At 37.2% G+C, this 19919-nt stretch overlaps 1 protein-coding gene across 1 annotated transcript; it reads left to right on the top strand.

The window, feature by feature from the left end:
* Positions 1-6159: 6159 nt before the first annotated feature.
* Positions 6160-16985, top strand: LOC110372482 (cubilin). Its single transcript, XM_021329231.3, has 4 exons — positions 6160-6321; positions 9438-9569; positions 15918-16043; positions 16756-16985. Exons 1-4 carry the CDS (start codon positions 6273-6275, stop codon positions 16812-16814), a joined length of 366 nt encoding a protein of 121 aa, XP_021184906.1. The 5' UTR covers positions 6160-6272; the 3' UTR covers positions 16815-16985.
* The last annotated feature ends 2934 nt before the right edge of the window (positions 16986-19919 follow it).

The raw sequence follows: 19919 nt of genomic DNA on the forward strand, positions 1-19919 counted from the left end.
ATAATTTTAGTGCAATCGTTACTGGAAAAATAATTTATACAATTCAAAGAAATAAATTGTAATAATGTAATAAAATATATTGGATAACCAAGATATTATATAATACAATTTGGGGTCTTGCTGGCTTGGGCTTGGCTGGTCTGGGCGGAGGCACTCCCGTGCCCGTGGTCGCCGGGGAAGCCACATGTGCAGAGAAAAAGAAAAAACAATATTAATTTAACGCCAGGCATCACTGTCATTAATGTAATCCTGAATTTTATAATACGCCTTTTTAATCAAAATGTTTTTAACTACATTCTTAAACTTTTTATCAGTGAGATCAAGGATACATTTAGGTAGCTTGTTATAAAAACGTACACAATTCCCTAAGAACGACTTATTTGTTTTTGTTAGCCTAAACTTGGGAACCACTAATTTATGTTTGTTACGTGTATTTATCTGGTGAATGTCACTTTTAACTGTGAATTTATGGATGTTTTTGCGAACAAACATAATATTTTCAAAAATATACAAGGAAGGTAATGTAAGTATATTAATTTCCTTAAAGAATTCTCTAAGAGATTCGCGAGAGCCCATGCCATAGATCGCTCGGATCGCCCTTTCTGCAAAACAAAAATTGATTGGACATCAGCCGCTGCCCCCCATAGCAAAATGCCATATGACATCACGCAATGGAAATAGGCGAAGTATACAAGCCTGGCCGTAGCTACATCGGTCAGTTGTCTGATTTTTCTGACTGCAAAAGCAGCAGAACCAAGTCGCCCTGATAGGGAGGATATATGGGGACCCCATTGCAATTTACTGTCAATGGTAATGCCCAGAAATACTGTACTGTTAATTAACTCTAATTTGCTCTTATCGAGCATTATATTTGTTTCAACCGCAGTGACGTTAGGCAAACAGAACTTAAGACATTTAGTCTTGGAAGCGTTTAATAATAAATTGTTGGCTGCGAACCATTTGGAGAGAATTTCTAGGCTTTCATTAATGTGACTAACATTGGGGTTCTTACGCTTAACTTTAAAGACAAGGGAAGTGTCATCCGCAAACAAAATAACATCCGAAATATCAGACAACACAAATGGAAGGTCATTTATATAAGCTAGGAACAGAAATGGACCCAGTATAGAGCCTTGAGGCACGCCCATTTTTACAACTGTCCCCGAAGATGTTGAGCCGCAGACATCCACTTTTTGCTGTCTGTTGGATAAATAAGACCGGACAAGTTCAAGAGATTTCCCACGAATGCCGTAGTGTCTCAGCTTAGAAATGAGTGTATCGTGGTCCACACAATCAAACGCCTTGGAGAGATCACAGAATATACCGACGGCATCCTGCGAACTCTCCCAGGCTTCCAAAATCTGAGTGACTAACCGCGCACTTGCGTCCGTAGTGGACCTACCCTTTGTAAAGCCGAATTGACGGTCGTGCAGTATATCGTTTAAGTTGAAATGGTTTAACATTTGATCAAGCATGATCCTTTCGAATATTTTACTTAGAGCCGGGAGAATAGAAATGGGTCTGTAGTTTGACGGATTTTTCTTACAACCTGACTTAAATATTGGAATTACCTTACTGTGTTTCATCAAATCAGGAAAGGTGCCTTCATCTATACACGAGTTAAATATTTGACTGAGTATTGGTGCAATATTGTCAATCACGGAGCTCAGGGCTTTAACAGAGATGCCCCATAAGTCTTCCGTTTTTTTTAAATTAAGGTTTTTGAAAGCTTTTTTTACTGTATTAAAAGTTATGTAATGGAATCCGAAATCCGGTACTTCTTTAGTAAAATTTTGTTTTAGTAATGACTCTGCAAGTGTAGAGGACGAGTTAAGTGATTTAGTAACCTCTACTGGTACATTAGAGAAAAAATTATCAAACGCGTTAGCAACCTGCACATTATCCGACACAGTTGCATCATTAATCGTTAATGATAGTTCAGTATCCCGGACTTTAATTTGACCCGTTTCCGCATTTATTATTTTCCAAACGGTTTTTATTTTATTATCCGATTTAGTTATTCTGTCACTAATTGATTTAGACTTTGCAAGAATACATACACTTTTGAATACCTTAGAGTAGTTCCGTACATGATCATGAAAAGATTTATCAGATATCATTGATTTTTCTCGATACAGGTTATACAATACATCTCTGCTTATCCTAATCCCTTTTGTACACCATTCGTTGAATTTTAATTTATTGTCGATTTTTAGTTTCTTAATAGGACATGATTTATTAAATTCTAGACAAAGTGTGTTAAATAACTTATTAAATTTAGTATTCGAGTCCTCTGATTTAAAACTACTGCATAATTTATTGACAACATTATTTTTAAAGGTTTCTAAGGTTCTGTCTGTTAATTGTCTGTATTTTATTACTATGTTTGACGGAGTGTTTTTATTAGCAGGAAAGCTAACAAGCTGCCCCAAGTGATCCGATGATGATGATGGAGACTCCGAACAGACTGAACTGAACCGATTTCAAAATTTCTTTCACTGTTGAGAAGCTACATCAGCATCCAGAGCTAGAGACATAGGATACATAGATACGTTCATATTTGGGAAACCTATCTATGCTAATATTCTAAAGAAAAAACATTTTTGTCTATATGTTTGTACCCTAAAGGCTCCGAAAATTAAATTATTTTAGTACTGGGATGCTGTACTATTATTTCCGAGACACTTAGGCTATATTATCCGGATATGGGAATAATCGAATTTCCCCTGGGATGCCGGTGAAACTCAGGAAGGCAGTCATTAGTGTATAATTTCAGTGGTTTCATGGTACTCGTATCAGTAGATACCTACTGGTAGGCTAGATACCTACTGGTATCTACTACTTAGTTCCATAACTTACTCAACATCATAACCCATCTCCCAAGCCTTTTCTTAACTATGTTGGGGTGGTTCTAGTCTAGCCGGATACAGCTGAGTACAAGGAACGACTGCCTATATGGCCTCCTCATTCCTGTTACCCGGGCAACCCAATGACCCTAGGTAAGATTGGTTGTCAGTACCCGTAACGACTGCCAAAGATGTTTAATGACAACTGGAACCTATGGTTTAACGTGCCGTCCGAAACACAGTCATTGGTGTCCAATATATAGGTGCTTAAAAAGTACACACAAACTTAGAACTTAGTTGCATTAATACTTTTCCTGACCTGGAATCGGTCCCATAACTTATACAAGTTATTTTAAAAGAATACTACAGTAGCTAACGCCATCAATCGACTAGCTTTGTACCCTGCATCATCAGCACACAGCAGACCCTTCGTAAGATAGGTACAAACGTGTCTGTAGAGGGCGCTAGTACCATATTGTAAACTATTGTACCAATAGAAGGTACTACACAGTTGGCTTAGTTCCAAACTCCATCGGTAGATGTCGTTGTCCACTCAACACAGCCGTCTGAATGTATACGATCCTAGTAATGTTTGATCTGCTTTCTGAATATTACAGTTATATTATATGAGGATGAAGCTGCAAAGTAAAGTTCGAAATGGCAAGATGTCTTTAAAAAAAACTTTCAGACTAATGACAATGGAGGCAAAGTGCAGTTTTGGGAACTCCTTAACCCTGGTAAGCAGCGTCCTTGTATTTCTTTGTTGTCCTTTCTTATAGGTATTTTTGACGGGATTATAATTAAATAGGTAAGCAACAAAAGAATCGTGATTGTTACCAAGGTACATATTTCAAAAAGCCACATCTTTCAAGAAACCAACACAAAAACGTTCAAATATCATTTTACTTTATCAGGGGAGAACTTACCTTGTCAGTTCTAGAGAATGACGGCAGAGGGCGCCCTCAACCCCTCACATTGTTGAACTCTATGTGACCCTGGTAGCATTCGGGCAATTTCTGCAAAAATTATACTTTCCGCACGCTAATTTACCGTGTGGAATGGAATCTTTTTAATATAAAATGAAATAGTACGTTTTTTAAGCGAACAAAATGCTTTACGCATACTACAGGCGTTCGGGGAAAAACGAGATAGTCAGTACCGGCTTTAGGGTGGGGCCAACCGGGGTGCCGGAGCTCAGGGGGCGCCGGGCGAGGTAACTCAGGCCGCAGTTAGTCGGGACGAAGGTCAGTATTTTTTCTGTATTTACTTTTCAATCCCCGAATTCCCTAAGAAATCCAAAACATTCAATTTTTGTGATCTTCGCGAGAACTTTCATATCACCTTTTCATATAGGTAGGTGCTACATAGACATACGTTGAGTTGAGAACCTCCTCTATCATGGTAGCTGGTTGATAAGTTTGGAAAATATGTAGAGTGCCAAGATAGCTAGAGCCGGCTCTGGAAATAGTTATGAGGGACTTACACCCATTAAAAACTACACCGTCTCACGTAGATATACCAACTCCCGCGTTCATATCATGAGGAGTCACGAGAACTTCTGGGTACGTGAATTTCGGGACATATTAAATACTATATTCGATCAACGGATGGTGTCCAATTCGAGTTTAGGACTAGTATGTACCGGGGCACGATTCTGCTCATTTTACTTAAGCGACATACGATTCACATCCGACTGAGATCCAATCACCACTCAATCACGATTGAAACGTATGTGTTTTTCATTGAAATAAACGTTTGTATCCTTTTCTGTCATTTAGTAATGAATCATTTTGTCTGCAAATGATGCAAAATGATTGTAGAGCAACCGTATAATAGACCAAAATCAAAAAAAATGCAAAGTTTTTGAAATTATTAACGTAGAAGAGAATCGGGCCCGTGACTGCCTTTTTTTCTTCCCTTCAAAGTATCTAAACCACCACAATATTTCAGGAGATTTTCTGTATTTAGGAGCGTGGTCAGGGAACATGATAAACATAATGTCAAGAGGTCGAGGCAGGTTCATTATATCAGCTTATTACCCTTATGTCAAACATAAAGCAATTTATTGCATAGACAGTAAGTACACTTAGCTTTCAGATGTTCTGATAACGGCAAATGTATAGAACAATGCTGTTTTTATTCGAATTTCCGCATTAATAAAGAGAAGAGATAACACTTCACTAAAACGTGGCATTGTTGTTACGGAAAATTCCGAGAAAAACATACCAACAGTATAATACACCTGTATTTTCTGAGGGTGAGCAGAGAAAAGCCACCCGTTTTGAATTATGAGACTAATAGGTACCTTAAAGTAAGCATTACATGAAGGATATAAGATTATACGTTATTTTGTGGGAAATCATGAAAGCATAAACCGTTTTGGAACAGATTACTTAATAATTACTACGTTCTTTTGGTGTGGGTGCAGTAAAAGGGAATGTAAGACTTAAAAACTGGGAACTGGGGTCCTTCTGGAGCTTTTGGTGTACCTACCAGGGCCGCGGCAACTCTTTCGAATGATCTCGCAGCCCCAGTAGACTTTAGCACTAGCCCCGCGAAGACACCAAGGCCTAAGCTTTAAGTTAAGTTTGTCACGCAAACTGCATCAATTATTAGTCTTCTTAGCTTATTTAAAAAAAAATACAAAGAAAATCATCTGCATCACGGGAAAAAGATTCTTGTGGTCTCAGTAAATTTTTAATTCAGTGATTAAAATGTTAAAAATAATGTGTTCTAAGTATTTAAAGGGACACAAAAATACGTTGTTTTTTAACTGATAAATTCAATGCATTATCCACAAGCGAGACTGGAACACCGCCGAGAGGACATCGACCTACGAATTCGACAATATTTTCATTAAACACAAACAACATGGACAGAGATAAAAACATTAATTTTGAACTTTTGTGAACTTCGCTTCACATTATATTTAAAGAAGATACCTTTGTTTATTTATTTTTTATACGCATTTTTATCTTTCACGGAATAACAGAACGTTGTTTTGTTGATGCAAAATATATTTAGTTCTTACAAGAACTCTGATAAAAATATCAGTTGGTTACCAGGAATCAGTATGACGCCAGAACTCCTTTTAAGAAAGTTTTTCCAAGCACAGTACTTTTTGGGTATGGTTCCTGAAAACTTCTAATTCAAGAAACAGCCAAATTAAATTTCGTTTGACACACCCTAGACACTAGACAGTATTTTTAAAATAACGTGTTACATGCTTTTAGATAATCAATGTTACGAATGTTTGTGGCAAACAAAAGTGAAATAATAATGTAAAGTGATATCAGACACACTCAAATTTAGGGGTGTTAGTTAAATGGGATGATAGATACGCCGTGATACGACGGCCGTTCACACTGACGGGAGGAAGTGCGTATCAGTCCAGTTCGGAGCTCCACAGTGTGCACAGGTCCTACAATGCGTGCCAGCACCGCTCTCGTCTTCCTCACCTTCGCTTGCATCCAACGTGAGTACCAACGTCAGCACGCGGCCAAAGCAAATGATTCTTTAGTTGAACAATCTGCGAATTTTTTATTTTTTTTCTGTAACTAACCTGCGTGTTTTAAAAAATACTTATTGATATTATGTAGAAATAATTATCGCTATGCATAGTCAAGTGTTGTTTGGAAGTTAGATATCAAGGGTCATGGGTTCGTTCGGGCAATGTGAGACATATTTTACTATGTATGTGTGTGTGTAGTTTTATACTGTGTAGTCTAGGCAGGTGATAGTAACGTATGAAGAAGTTATACTACTTACATAGGTATTTTACAGATATGAAGATTCAGTAATATTGAGTATTTACAAAATGTTTTTTGTCTATTGTAGAATCATCAGAAGTTTTATAATTTGTTCAGTATTTTTTACTGATAAAATTCGGCTATCGTTTTGTACCTTATTAATTAAGAAAAAATGGTACTAATTTCTTATCCATAAAAAATATTAATTTTACTCAATAAAACATAAAAAACAAGTTATTATCTAAAAATCGATTTAGTACCTATTTCGATGAAAATAATGGCCTGCCTGAGCCTTTTTATGCAGCGACTGCCTATTTGACCGACAACCATGAAATTATGCTACTCTACACTTCATGATCAGACTGACTGAAGATGCAAGTTATTTTTAACTGTGTCATCAGCTTTTTTATCGTCCCACGGCTGGGCGCAAGCCTCCTCTCATACGGAGAAGGATTGAGCTTTAATCACCACGCTTGTTCACCGCAAAAGCATATTTAAATTAAACAGTTAAAAATAAAATAAAAAGAAACCACCATGAAAATAAAATAAAAAAAGTAAAAAAATATCATAGATTTAAGTAAAGACATAACGGATAGACTTTGACCTTTGAAATACCTCTAAAAAACGTCGTACCTATACCTATCTATTAGGTAACATGCTATGAAACCTAACTCTGGTAAAAAATCTATTCTATTAAGAGACTGCACGTTGCACTAAATGCATCTGAATGCATTGTCCTCGCAATTTGAATCAATCAGATAAAATAACTGGGTCAGTGCTATCTGTAGACGATGCACTAATGCACCAGTTTCTAATAGACAATAAGGTACCTATTGTACACTTTTGTACATGGCAACTAACGCTATCAATGATTATTATTTCAATGTCATTTTAACACGTAAAATATTATCTATTTCAATAATAATTTTGACACCTATTTCCTATTATTTTCCCCCGGATTCAAGTGCTTTTATGTGGAGTTTATTTTTAAAACAAAGGTTAGTCACCTTATTTTCTTCTTTTCTCCTCATTTTCTTCTCTATGGCCAGTTTAATTATTTAGAAAATGAATAAAAATACAAAGTCAAAATTGATAACCTCCTCCTTTTTGGGATATGGGTTAGCAACAAAATACCTTAGTATTTATTATCTAATTAATACAAAATTTATTTATAAAAAAAAAATATATAGTTACGTTAATGTTTAGGCCTACGTTTTCTGCTGAAATCCTCTCGCCCTTATTTTATAACAACTGAAGAAATAATTGTTTTCTAAATGCCGATGCGAACAAAACTTCAGTCGAAACTTTGTAATTGATGAAAAAACTTTTAAAACAAAGGATGTATTAAATCAGAATGGACGGAAGCTGCAGATAAAACATCCCGTAGTTGGCCAAACGCTTACACAGCGGTCAAGGAACTTGCCCAACAATATACTAAGTTTTAACGTTGTAATTAATTTAAGTCCCGGACTTTTTACAAAAACAAATTGAATCTGAACAAGGGTTGTCAACAAAAGTAGGTACTGTAGGACCGGGAGACAACTCGCTTGCTCAAAATGAAAAACTCGATTCAAGATCACGACGTTTATTGTACGGGCTCGAGTGGTGAAGTGACATACTTCAATATAAAAATCCTAATCTACTATTTTTCATAGTTTTCATAGAACGAATTTAAAATGATTGTCCGGGCAGTATCAAATATAATGAATAAAACCTTACAATAAAAAAGTTTCTAACTAACTACATTACAGTACCTACTTACGAATATTATAATACTAAAACAAACTTCCTATTTTTATTTCTGATTATATGATTTAAATATAAACTATTTACCTACTTAAAGCACAGTTCATGAATTACTTGCGATTATCTTATTAAAATAAGTAACGCTTTCAGGCTTACGTAATGAAAACAACTTGGTAATCTATACTAATATTATAAAGAGGAAAACTTTGTTTGTTGGAAATGGATAAACTCAAGAACTGGACTGATTTTAAAAATTCTTTCGCCTTTAGAAAGCTGCATTATCTGCGAGTAAAAATTGTATTGGTACCTGTGATAAGCAAGAATAAAGTTTTTTAATGGGTTACTGTAACTTACAGAAATTGAGACTAGGAAAGCTTTGTCGTCTATAATAATTAGGTACCTATCCACGTTCATGACCGTTTGTAGAAGAAAAAGCAAACATACATAAATACTTACTTTTTATTTGGGTGCAGAAAGCTAATCTATAGGTACTAATATAATAACAAGGAATCATTTTTAATTAGGTTCTGAAACCACTGCACCAATTTGAATAATTATTTCGCTGTTGAGAACTATCCTAGAGTTATTAAAAGACTATATTTGGTCCGGGTACCAGCTGCGTCCGGTAAGACGGGAAGCCCACCCTAACATAGTTCTGAAAAAGGCAGGTGATGATTAAATAAAATTGTTAAAAATATGATCACAATGTCAATGGACGCAAATGATTCAGTTTATGACATTTAAAAGGGTTATAATAATAACAATTCTAGACTAATACATAATTACGCTAAAAGTTATACTCTAAATCTAATGTAGGGACCACTCGAACTAATTTAATAAAACTAATTTAAAGTTTAAATTGTAACATAAATGGATAACGACTGAGCTAAGGCTATATTTCGTCGGGGCTGCGGGTTGTTCGAGAGAGATACCTGGTACATAAAAGGCCTATGACGGAACACGACGGTTTTTAGTCAGTAAGAGTCTGACACTCCCTCACCGCTGCTAACCCACAGCGGGAGGGTCATTTGATGATTTTTGACGTCGGAAAAAAAGGCTATATTTCGTTACTAATGGGAGGTGCAACATGTTTCAGTGGCATGGTGCTGCGAGCCTGACCAGACACACAACGGGTGCAAGATCTACGGAGCATCGTGCACCTGCGGCTACGGGTGCCGCACAGAGTTCATCTACAGGACACGAAGAGCTTGCCTCAATGCGCTGAGAGGTCTCAAATTATATCTAAACTCCTATATCGGGTGTGTCGTTCATAATCACATTAAATTCTATCACATGTACTTCATGATATTCTATAGCGAATTGTAAAAAAAAATAACATAATCCATTCAGTGGTTTAGCCACAGGACTCATTTTTCGTTTTCATAATTTACAACATCATGTGTAAAGCAGAGATAAAGTTAGGAGTATCAAATGTTTTGATCAGTTCACAGCTGTCAGTTTTCAAGGGAGAATTTCAGCTGTTTGTAATGACTGAATTCTATATGGTGTTCTAATTTTCGCACATTTTTATTCTATTTAAGGTAAACGTACCAATAGTCGTCGAATTTCGGAAATCACTGACTTTGAAGCGCTACTGTGTGTTAAATATTCAATAGAAAATGAAAATTTTTGCATGACGTGATAGAGTATTTATTCATTATTCTAAGTAACTAATGTTTTTTTAATCATTTTGATGGGTTTATATACTTATTAAGGTAAAAGTAAAAAAAGGGCGATTTGTACCAATAGTCGTCTGATTTGTACGGATACTCGTCAAATATTCCCAGTACTCGTCAACTTTTAATGCTAATGTAAACTCTCTGCTCTTGAACATAAGGTTCAAGTTATGTAAAAAAAATTTGTGCTTGAATTTCCTAAGCATACTTGTTCTTTTGAAACATTAGGTATGTAGATAGATAAAAAACCAAATTCCTATTTAGAATAGCAGGTCATAATCTGTTAGAAATGCAGGTATTCAATAAAACAGATACTTGGTTGCATTTTAATTTATATTCCTATCTATCAAACGCTTGGAATCACAAAACCAGTCTATAAAATATCAATACTAATATTATAAAGCTGAAGAGTTTGTTTGTTTGTTTGAACGCGCTAATCTCAGGAACTACTGTTCCGATTTGAAAATTTCTTTCAGTGTTAGATAGCCCATTTATCGAGGAAGGCTATAGGCTACTTTTTATCCCGGTACGGGAAGTAGTTCCCACGGGATGCGGGTGAAAACGCTGGCAGAAGCTAGTGTGTTATATTTCTTAATCATAATAACAATGCGGTCATGTGCATATGTAGCACGAGTAAAATAATTACTTTTAAAATATTTAAATTGTAAAATAAAATAATTAGTATTCACAAAAAATAAAAGCCATATTCATTCATATAGCTTTCCGCGAAATAATTACTAACATTCATAGATATATAGGTAAGGTTCACCATTTGCAAAAATCTCTATAGACAGTTTAAACTGTCTACTGTCTTAAAGGTATCAATCAAAAAATAAAATATGATTAGGTACAACTAACCGTTCAAACCCAATAATAATAATATCTAATAAGCCCCCCAGCATTGCATCTGAGGCGGATGACGGGTAGTAGCGACCCCGCGGGGCTATATATCCGAGTGCTCCGGGGAGAGTATACTGTCCCCCATCTCCGGCCTGCCGAAGTGAAGGTCTCCCGCCTCTTGGCTTGCCTTCATTGGCTGACCTGAGTGGAGTCGCTAGAGCAGGGTTAGCAGCCCTGCTCGGAGAGTAGGTGCCTCGTGGTAAGTGGCGAGTGGGCCGGTGATGCTGGACCCACTGGGAGCGCGTGATCTGCGTTTAAAGTCCGCCGAGGTATCCTCACCCTTCAGCCGCTCATGTACCTGTTGCCCTCTTGTTGCGATTTAGCGACTGATTCCCGGGGCCCAGTAAGTGAGGTGGCGAGTCTCCACCTGCCATTTTAACATGTATTTTATACATTGTCATCGGCAGGTGCCATAGTTCCTCATCATCATCATCCTCGGAGCCTTTTTTCCCAACTATGTTGGGGTCGGCTTCCAGTCTAACCGGATTCAGCTGAGTACCAGTACTTTACTAGAAGCGACTGTCTATCTGACCTTCTCAACCCAGTTACCCAGGCAACCCAATACCCCTTGGTTAGACTGGTGTGAGACTTACTGGCTTTTGACTACCCGCAACGACTGCCAAGGATGTTCAATGACAGCCGGGACCTACAGTTTAACGTGCCATCCGAAACACGGTCATTGGTGTCATTGCAGGATATACTTAGAAAGTACATACAAACTTAGAAAAGTTGCGTTGGTACTTGCCTGACCTGGAATCGAACCCGCGCCCTCATACTTGAGAGGTTGATTCTTGGCCCACCAGGCCACCACGGCTTTTTTTCCAGGTGCCATAGTTCCTTATTTTCCTATATCCTAATCCACTAATATCCCAACGCAACAGCCCAAGTAGTTTTCCTCCATAGTTAGCAATACTTTAGCACAGAACCGAAGATTGTCCTTGGGTTCATTTCTATAGTATATATATGTGGTGGCCTTATCGTAGACTTGACCACTTCATGAAAAGATTTGACCATTTCATGAAATAGTCGCGTTTCATGAAATGTCTCACTGTCTATTGGCCACATCATGATGTGGCTTGGGCAAATCAATGATAAGAAATCGTTTCTCGATATGTGCAACTGAAAACTCGGCTTCTTCATGAAATGGTCAAAATTAATTGATCACATCGTAAAATAGTTATGTAAATGCGCCCCTAGGGGCGCTGCCAGCGCTTTGTTTATGTTTGAAGATGGCGGCCGTTGACTACAATGACAATTCTCGCAGCGAAAAATTTTGAATAACATCATCATTTACTTGGTATATTTAAAAATCCATACTAGCAAACATCATCGTGTTTTTATGTAACTGATATAATTCTACATTGGAGAATTATAACAACGTTTTATTATTTATTAGGTTATAAAACAAATCAAGAACAGTAGGGAGACCACGCGAAAGAATTCCATGGACTATTACTGACTGTCAAAATATGACGTTATGGAAAATATATTTAAAAAAATGTCGACGATCCTACTAGAAGTATTTTGAAATATTAAAGGAAGTTAATAAAACTGTTGGACACATAAAAGATAGGCTTTATAATGGCGTCCACGGCCGATTTCGGCCACGGCGGCTGTTCTCATTTTAAGGAGATCAGCCAGCTGCGCAGGACATATTACCTATAGTACACGAGCATTTGCGCAGACACAGGTGCACTAGCTAACTCCCAGAACCCGACACGGCATGGGCATGGATGGGACGGCAATCCAACATGACCGGAAGGAGATCAGGCGTAGGACCGACATTTACGTGCTTTCCGATGCATAATCACCAACTTCCAGTCTGTGGGCTGTTTCATGAAAGTCTCTAAAACCCACAAAGCGATTTCGGCCCGACCCGGGAATCGAACCCGAGACCTCGTGCTCAGCAGCTGCGCTTGCGATTGCTAGACCAACTAGGCAGTGAACCTACAGGTTACGTCATTTTAGACTACGTGTGTTCTATTTTAAGATTCCTAAAATGTTACTAAAGTTCCTTTTTTATTTAAATAATAATGTATATCTAGGGCTGCCATCTCCAATTTCGCCAAACCCGGACAAACAAAAAAAAAACCCGGACATTTGCCGTAAATCGTATTTTTTCCCCGGACGAGTCCGTTTTTTTTTTTAAAACAAGACCTAATTTTTAATCCATTTACTATTACATTTATTACCATATACTTAAATTCAATGAGGTGCTTCTTTACATGAAAAGTCAGGGCCGTCTCTAGCTCATGTAGTAGTAGTGTTGGAAGATTATGCCTTAGAGTACCTACTTCGAAGATCATAAATAAGAAAGCTCATATGGAAACTAGGAGTTAATTCCTTGTTAATAAAAGGACTTTAAAACGGTGCTCCCATTTTGATAGGTTACAGAAAAAATATTGAAAGTAGCCGCGAGCGTAGCGAGCGCAAAAAAAATGAGTTTTGGTTCACTAAAGCACCTAAACTTGAATAATAAAAGCAAACCCCAGAGTGAAGAAGCCGCGAGCGAAGCGAGCGCGAAAATTTTTGAGTTTTGGGACCCTGCACCATTGGTCAAGACGTCCCTGTAAAAAGTGTCCGGGTTTTCCCCGGACACTTCTTGAAACCCCGCCCGGACGGCCCCCGGACGGCCTCCAAACGAGGACAAATCCGGGGAAACCCGGACGGATGGCAGCCCTATGTATATCGGAGATAAAGGACAATGAACAAGTTCTTACTCTTAATATTTGCAATTGAAGTTTTGAAAAAAACCTAAGTTCTTTTGCCTCCTGACAATTTTGAGCTGTGAAAAATTTCACAACTACCAGATTTCATTAAATTAAACGCGAGTTTCCTCCAACCCAAAATATTTTGGATTTATATTAAATATTTTATGGATACCCTATTTTACCATAAGGCCAGACATGGATGACAAAATCGAGAAATGTTGCCGATTAAACGATCTGGTCAAATTAACATGAACATTTCATGAAACGCGACCATTTCATGAAATGCTCGAGTTTTTCATGAAGTGGTCAATTCTACGATATGGCTACGACATATATACAGGGATAATCGTCTGTTTTGTGTCACCATTTCATTGGAGTTGTTTCAAAAGGGCGTTTTAAATTTTTTTGCTGCATGTGATGGTGTGTGTGGGCCCTTGATTTACAGCTTTTATGACTTTTAAAAGGCCCTCTTGCTTGTAGTTTCTTTCAGTCATGATCTGCTATTAAAATTACGATCATCTTACTGACAATCTTACTTAAGATTACTCTTTACCCATCAATATCGAATACGACAAGCAAAGAAGTGACAGCGATGGAAGCTATGTCATCTTAGTTTTAAAACTGATTTTAATATTTTTTGCGTCAAAACTAGTTGAATGACATAATTTTTATACAGGCGCTATTAAGGCACGTTAGGAAGACGAGGTACAATACTCGTGACGAAACGCAGTTATTCCGAACAAAAAGCATAGTGCAAGAACAGTCAATTATTGTTTGCCACAAATTGTAATCGAAGCGTAGTAGAAACAAAGGCTAGTGCTAGACCTACTTGTACCCAAAGCGGTAGATCTTAATCGAATGGCGGAGGCCTACAGCGGCCAATATATACCTGAAAAAACACTCGTAGAAAGTGCATACTTATAGAAAACAGGGGATTTAACCATTAAGAAACATATGAATTGAATCGAATAACATGACTGTGTACGTGCATCTAGAACCAGCAGAGTAAAATGTACCCCTAAGAAAAAGCTTAAAACAAACGCAGTTTTATGAACAAATGTAGTCTAAACCTTAAATATGTTTGTTCTAGACAGTTATCAATTTTGAAAAAGTCCCGATATTAGCTATTTATTCGCATTTTGTACTGTAAAACACAAAATATCCTCATTATGACGAGTTTAGGTGCAACTTTTGAACATGTCCCAGTAGTCGTCATAATAATTGTAAAATTGACGGGTTTTGGGTCAAATGGGAGTTTTGAAGTACCAATAGATGTCACACTAAAAAAATATATCTTCTATGTTAAAAGTATTCCAAATTGCATATTACATCGCTAGCAAATAAACTCAACTATCTAATTAAACAAAGAAACATACCACAGACCCCAATGGAGTTATGTAAATCAAAACACAAAACCACGTGCTGAGTTTCACTTTTGACAGCTGAACTTCACGAAAGAACGATTTTGTTAGGGCACACACGTTTCAAGTAACATATCTTAGAAGCCGTGACTGTTAAAACCCCGTATTGTTATTTCAATTGTGCAATATATTATCAAGAATATGTTGATATATAAATCGGCCCATTTTAAGTTCAGTAGAAAATAATAATAAAAGTTTTAAGATTAATTGACGACTATTGGGGCATGACGACTTCACCCGCGTTTACCTTACTTTGTTTGAAAAATCCATTTTTTTTATTTTTACGTATTTTTCTTTTTCTTTGTGTTGATCGACATATATCAACCAGTATATTAACGCATTTCATTTAATGTGATTATGAACGACACACCCGATATAACTTAAAACTAATAGGTACCTAAGTGGCATAAAAAAATTGCTCCTCGTCGCTGTCACTGGGTAATGTATTTTTAAATAGATCTTTAAACAACAACAGCACAGACAGTTTCAAGTAAACAATGGGATTGAAAATGATAACGTGAGGTTTTTTTTGAGAAATTAAAAAATGTAGTTCCCAAGAAAATGATAGATTGCGTTGTAGGTACCTACTACGTTACTAGGCTTTTGCAAAAATGCCAAGGTTGTAAAATAACATTACACCGGTCCCTTTAAGTAGCTATTTTTCTGCTTCTCTATTTATTTAAATGTAAATATTTAAAAGTAGGTTTGGTTATACGACCTCAAATTTATAAGTTAATGAAGCTCCGCTCCCTGCAGTAACGTACCAAGCGTATCAGCGCCATCTAGCCATCAGCTAGGAAAACAATAAAAAGTAACATCCCTCATTACATTCAGCTTTTTCCTACTCTTCTCTATTCCACGTTCGCAGAGAGGAGTTCAAACGTATGCAGCCGTATGCCGTGCCTCAGGGGTAACTGCATCCAGACGGTGCAGGACCCAGGATTCACGTGCAAGTGTGAAGGCACAGGCTTTTATGGCCAGCGGTGCGAGAAAGGTAATCTCTTAAATACTTACTAATACGAATTACTGCACGTCAGGCGAATTTGAGGGAAGCCGACCCCAACATAGTTGGGAAAAAGGCTCGGAGCATGATGATGATGAGGCGAATTTGAGGGAACTACCTAAGTGGGTACATATATTGTCAAAAGCAAGATCAAATTGGGGTAAACCTTGTTACGTTACTTTAGAGGACAAAACTGTCTTCATAAAACACAAGGAGTGCATCCGGCGAGACTGGAAGCCGATCCCAACATAGTTGGGAAAAGGCACTGGAGATGATGATGGTGATACAACTCAAAGAGTATCGGGCAGTTAGGGGCTTTCATAGAGCATCAACTGTCCCAGCATTTCCAATTGTTACAAGTTCCAAGTTCACCGACCACATTAATTTAAACGTTCTCATAAAACTACTGTTTACTTTGAAAATTGATCGTCAAAATTCGTACTAAACAGCTTAATATGCAGTCGGTGAACTTGGGCCATAAGCTATTGAAAGATTACCAACCAAGTGATTTCACAAAAGTTTCCTGCTATAAAAATGACAATTCAGTCAGGCATAAGAAACATTTCTTTCATACTATGTTTATGAGAATTCAAACAAATGCTTGAAGCTATACCTGAGTAGTCTGAGCACTTAATAAATGAGGTTCGTACCCCTTTGAATAGTAACCAGTTTCTGGGTTTTAATGATTTATTTGTTATTTCAGCCTGCCCCACGGTGCCAGTGCGAGGAACGGTGTTCCCCCACGAGTGTATCGTCATCTGAGCCATGGACGACAGGAGCCACGCATTATATTTATTTAGTCATCTAAAGCTTAGCTTTGTGTACACTGTACAGTTAAACCCTATCATTACATAAGTTATAACAATATTTTATCAGAACTATTTTATTATTTCACAAAATAAACTTTAAATAAATAGCATTGTTTATATTTGATCTTATTTTTTTTTTTATTACTTCCTCTGTCTATCTAAGAAATTGAGAAAAATATAAGTAGGCTAAAATAATGTGAACAATGGTGCCCTTTAATTCAAAATTTGATTCAATCATTGTATGTTCAATTTCAAATGCAAAAAAAAACACACACACACATAGAAAGACTAGAATGTGTCTATAGTATCCATGTGAACACCTGTGTTTACACTTACTAATCTCTAAAAGACCACTATCCGTTAGTAAGATCTCAATAGATAAAACTACTAATTTCAAAAAGCCCGCCATATCCTAGGTTACCCAAAATGTTAGGTCTTATATTTCTTAGTAGCTTTTGGTAGAATTTTCGTAACGCACAAGTATCGAATACCGAACACTCAGTATATTTTGAACTGAGATGAATATATATTTTTTTAAATTAAGAATAGGAATATTGTCTTCTTGTAAAACACTGGTACTCAGCTGCATATACAGTTAGACTTTAAGCCGACACGAACGCCAATAGAGTTTAAAAAAGGCTCGCGAGATGATGAGAATAGAAATATAGAAGCTATGCTTGATTGCGTAGGACTATGCGTACATTTATTATAATAGATAGTAAGACAATAAAGGAACTAATAATTACCTACGCTTCTTCTTTAGATCTAACTTTGCTTATCTAAAATCTGTAGGCACCTTCAGGTCCATTCAGTTCATTTGCAATATCTATAAAACGCCATCAAAGGTATCGATACTAAAGTAGCTCCCGAGAAAATGCTAATGGTAGGTCTTTTTATTTACACCTCAGCTACACGTTACACCGCTGCTAACATTTTACTAGAAATATTCTGAACTTGAACTTGATGAACTTGAAATATTCTGTTATGTTTTTGAAACGTTAAAATAAGCCGTTAGGGATGCAAAATACGTCTTCTATATTCCCGAATTTTAACGAAAAATGATTGACTGATGATTGCATAAATCTAACAAAATTTAAAAATAGCATAAATAATATCATTCGTCATATTATTAATATGTTTTTATTTGTGAGCCTTTAGCCACAAAGTTCTACATCGATATTCTTGGTAATCTGTAGCATACGGATAGTAGAAATGACAAATTATGCTTGTGCAACACTGAATACCCCTATCCTTCCCAAAGGGTTGCCACTATAAGGAAAGGGTGGACACTAGCCTTCCATCCTTTAGGTCATTTTAAAATATATCTGGCTGCGGGATCGCGCGGACGTCTTGAAACAGTTCACTTCCTGACCTCACTCGGTGTTGAACAGTTGTGTGACTTCGACTTCGATTAACAATGGCCGATGTCAACGAGCGCAATCAACGTCTCGAACAATTGTGGAAGAATTTGGGGCTGGACATGCACGACTCCGGAACTATGATGGACCACCCATTCGACCTGAGCTGGAACTTCGCATATTTGTATAAATACCATGCCAGAAACTGGATCAAGGCCCTGCAACGGGGTGAGAACCCTCACGACGGTCCTGAGAAGAAGCAACTGGAAAATTTAAAAGCCCACATGATAGCCGCTCATCTTCATCTGCCTGACAACGCTCCCAAATTACAAGAAAAAGACTTCGATGACCTGTTTAATACTATCTACAAGCTGTAAACGCTATTCGTCGTGACGGCGCCGACATAACGTTGAACGCTACGCTGCTATAAACCCCCGCTTAACTCGTATACGCGCACAGAATTAGTTTCAAGTTTTAAACATTCGAGTCAAAAACGAATAGCAAAAATTTGGTGTTGCTACACCCATTCCAGTTATAAGAAGATTAACAATAATTAAGAAGCCAAATGGAAGTAAGGAACGCAAGTTTTCTTGCGAAGAATAGCAGTTGGCCGATGTGCAGACAAATTGAAGAGAGGATGGAACGTGGAAGGAAAAAAGAAGATATTGAAACTTAACATCTTGTAGAAGTATGTGGCACAGAAGCCAAGGACAATCCTAGTTTAAAGTATTTGATTAATTTGAAGAGATTTTCGGAAAACTAAGTTCCAACTACGATTTAGTTAATACTAAAAGTTTTTGAAGAAAAGTACATTTGGCAATGTTTCGGTCAAAATTAAAAATTAGCATTAATGTACCCCTGTATATCCCGGCTTTGTATGTTGTGGAAAATAAAACAAGAAAATGTAACTGTTGTTTCATTTTTACACCTGCTTCTTTTATGGCAATGTTGCCATAATAACACAAGAATAAAAAAATACAAGCACAGCTCAGAGCGGCGTAGCGGACAGCCAGTCCGCTGCCCGGAGCAACAATTTTGCCACCCTCAACTTTAGGAATCCCACCCCGCTACACCACTTGCACAAATGATAACTAAGTAGATGATATAGGTACCCTACATTACTCGCACCCCTAGTTATAGGTGGCTTTACAAAAACGGACAAATCCGAAATATGTGCTATAGGTACGTATACGTAGGTATGACCTTAATCATCGAGTAAGGATTTGCTATAGAAATATCTGTAGGCTTTAATCTTAATAGCATAATAGAAGCCTATAAGCCCTATAAGACGTTCTAAATATCAGTATTATCACTGGTTAACTGTCCGGGACGGTGGCTTTGTATCTACAATCCTAGGCACTTTTGCGAAGCGCCACCAACTTCAGACTCTGGGGTGCTTCGTAAAAGTTTCTGAAAACCCACAAAGCGATTTCGGTATGAGCCAGTCTTCAAACCCAGAACCCCATGCATAGCAGTTGTCCTGGCAGCCACTGAACGTGCAACTAGGATACTAGGATTATTATTTCAATCTATATTTCAGCCGTTTGTAGTACAAAATGGATGGGCTGGAAGCGTTTCATGGAACTATGTATAAGTTTGTTCTAATGCTGAGTTCTAGGTACCTACATTGACTATTCATGGAAATGTTTCTTCTGTTAACTTAGCACACAACTCATTGCTGTATTTTTTTCAATAGGCAC

Source organism: Helicoverpa armigera, chromosome 1 (genome assembly GCF_030705265.1).
Source record: "Helicoverpa armigera isolate CAAS_96S chromosome 1, ASM3070526v1, whole genome shotgun sequence".
Classification (NCBI taxonomy): Eukaryota; Metazoa; Arthropoda; class Insecta; order Lepidoptera; family Noctuidae; genus Helicoverpa; species Helicoverpa armigera.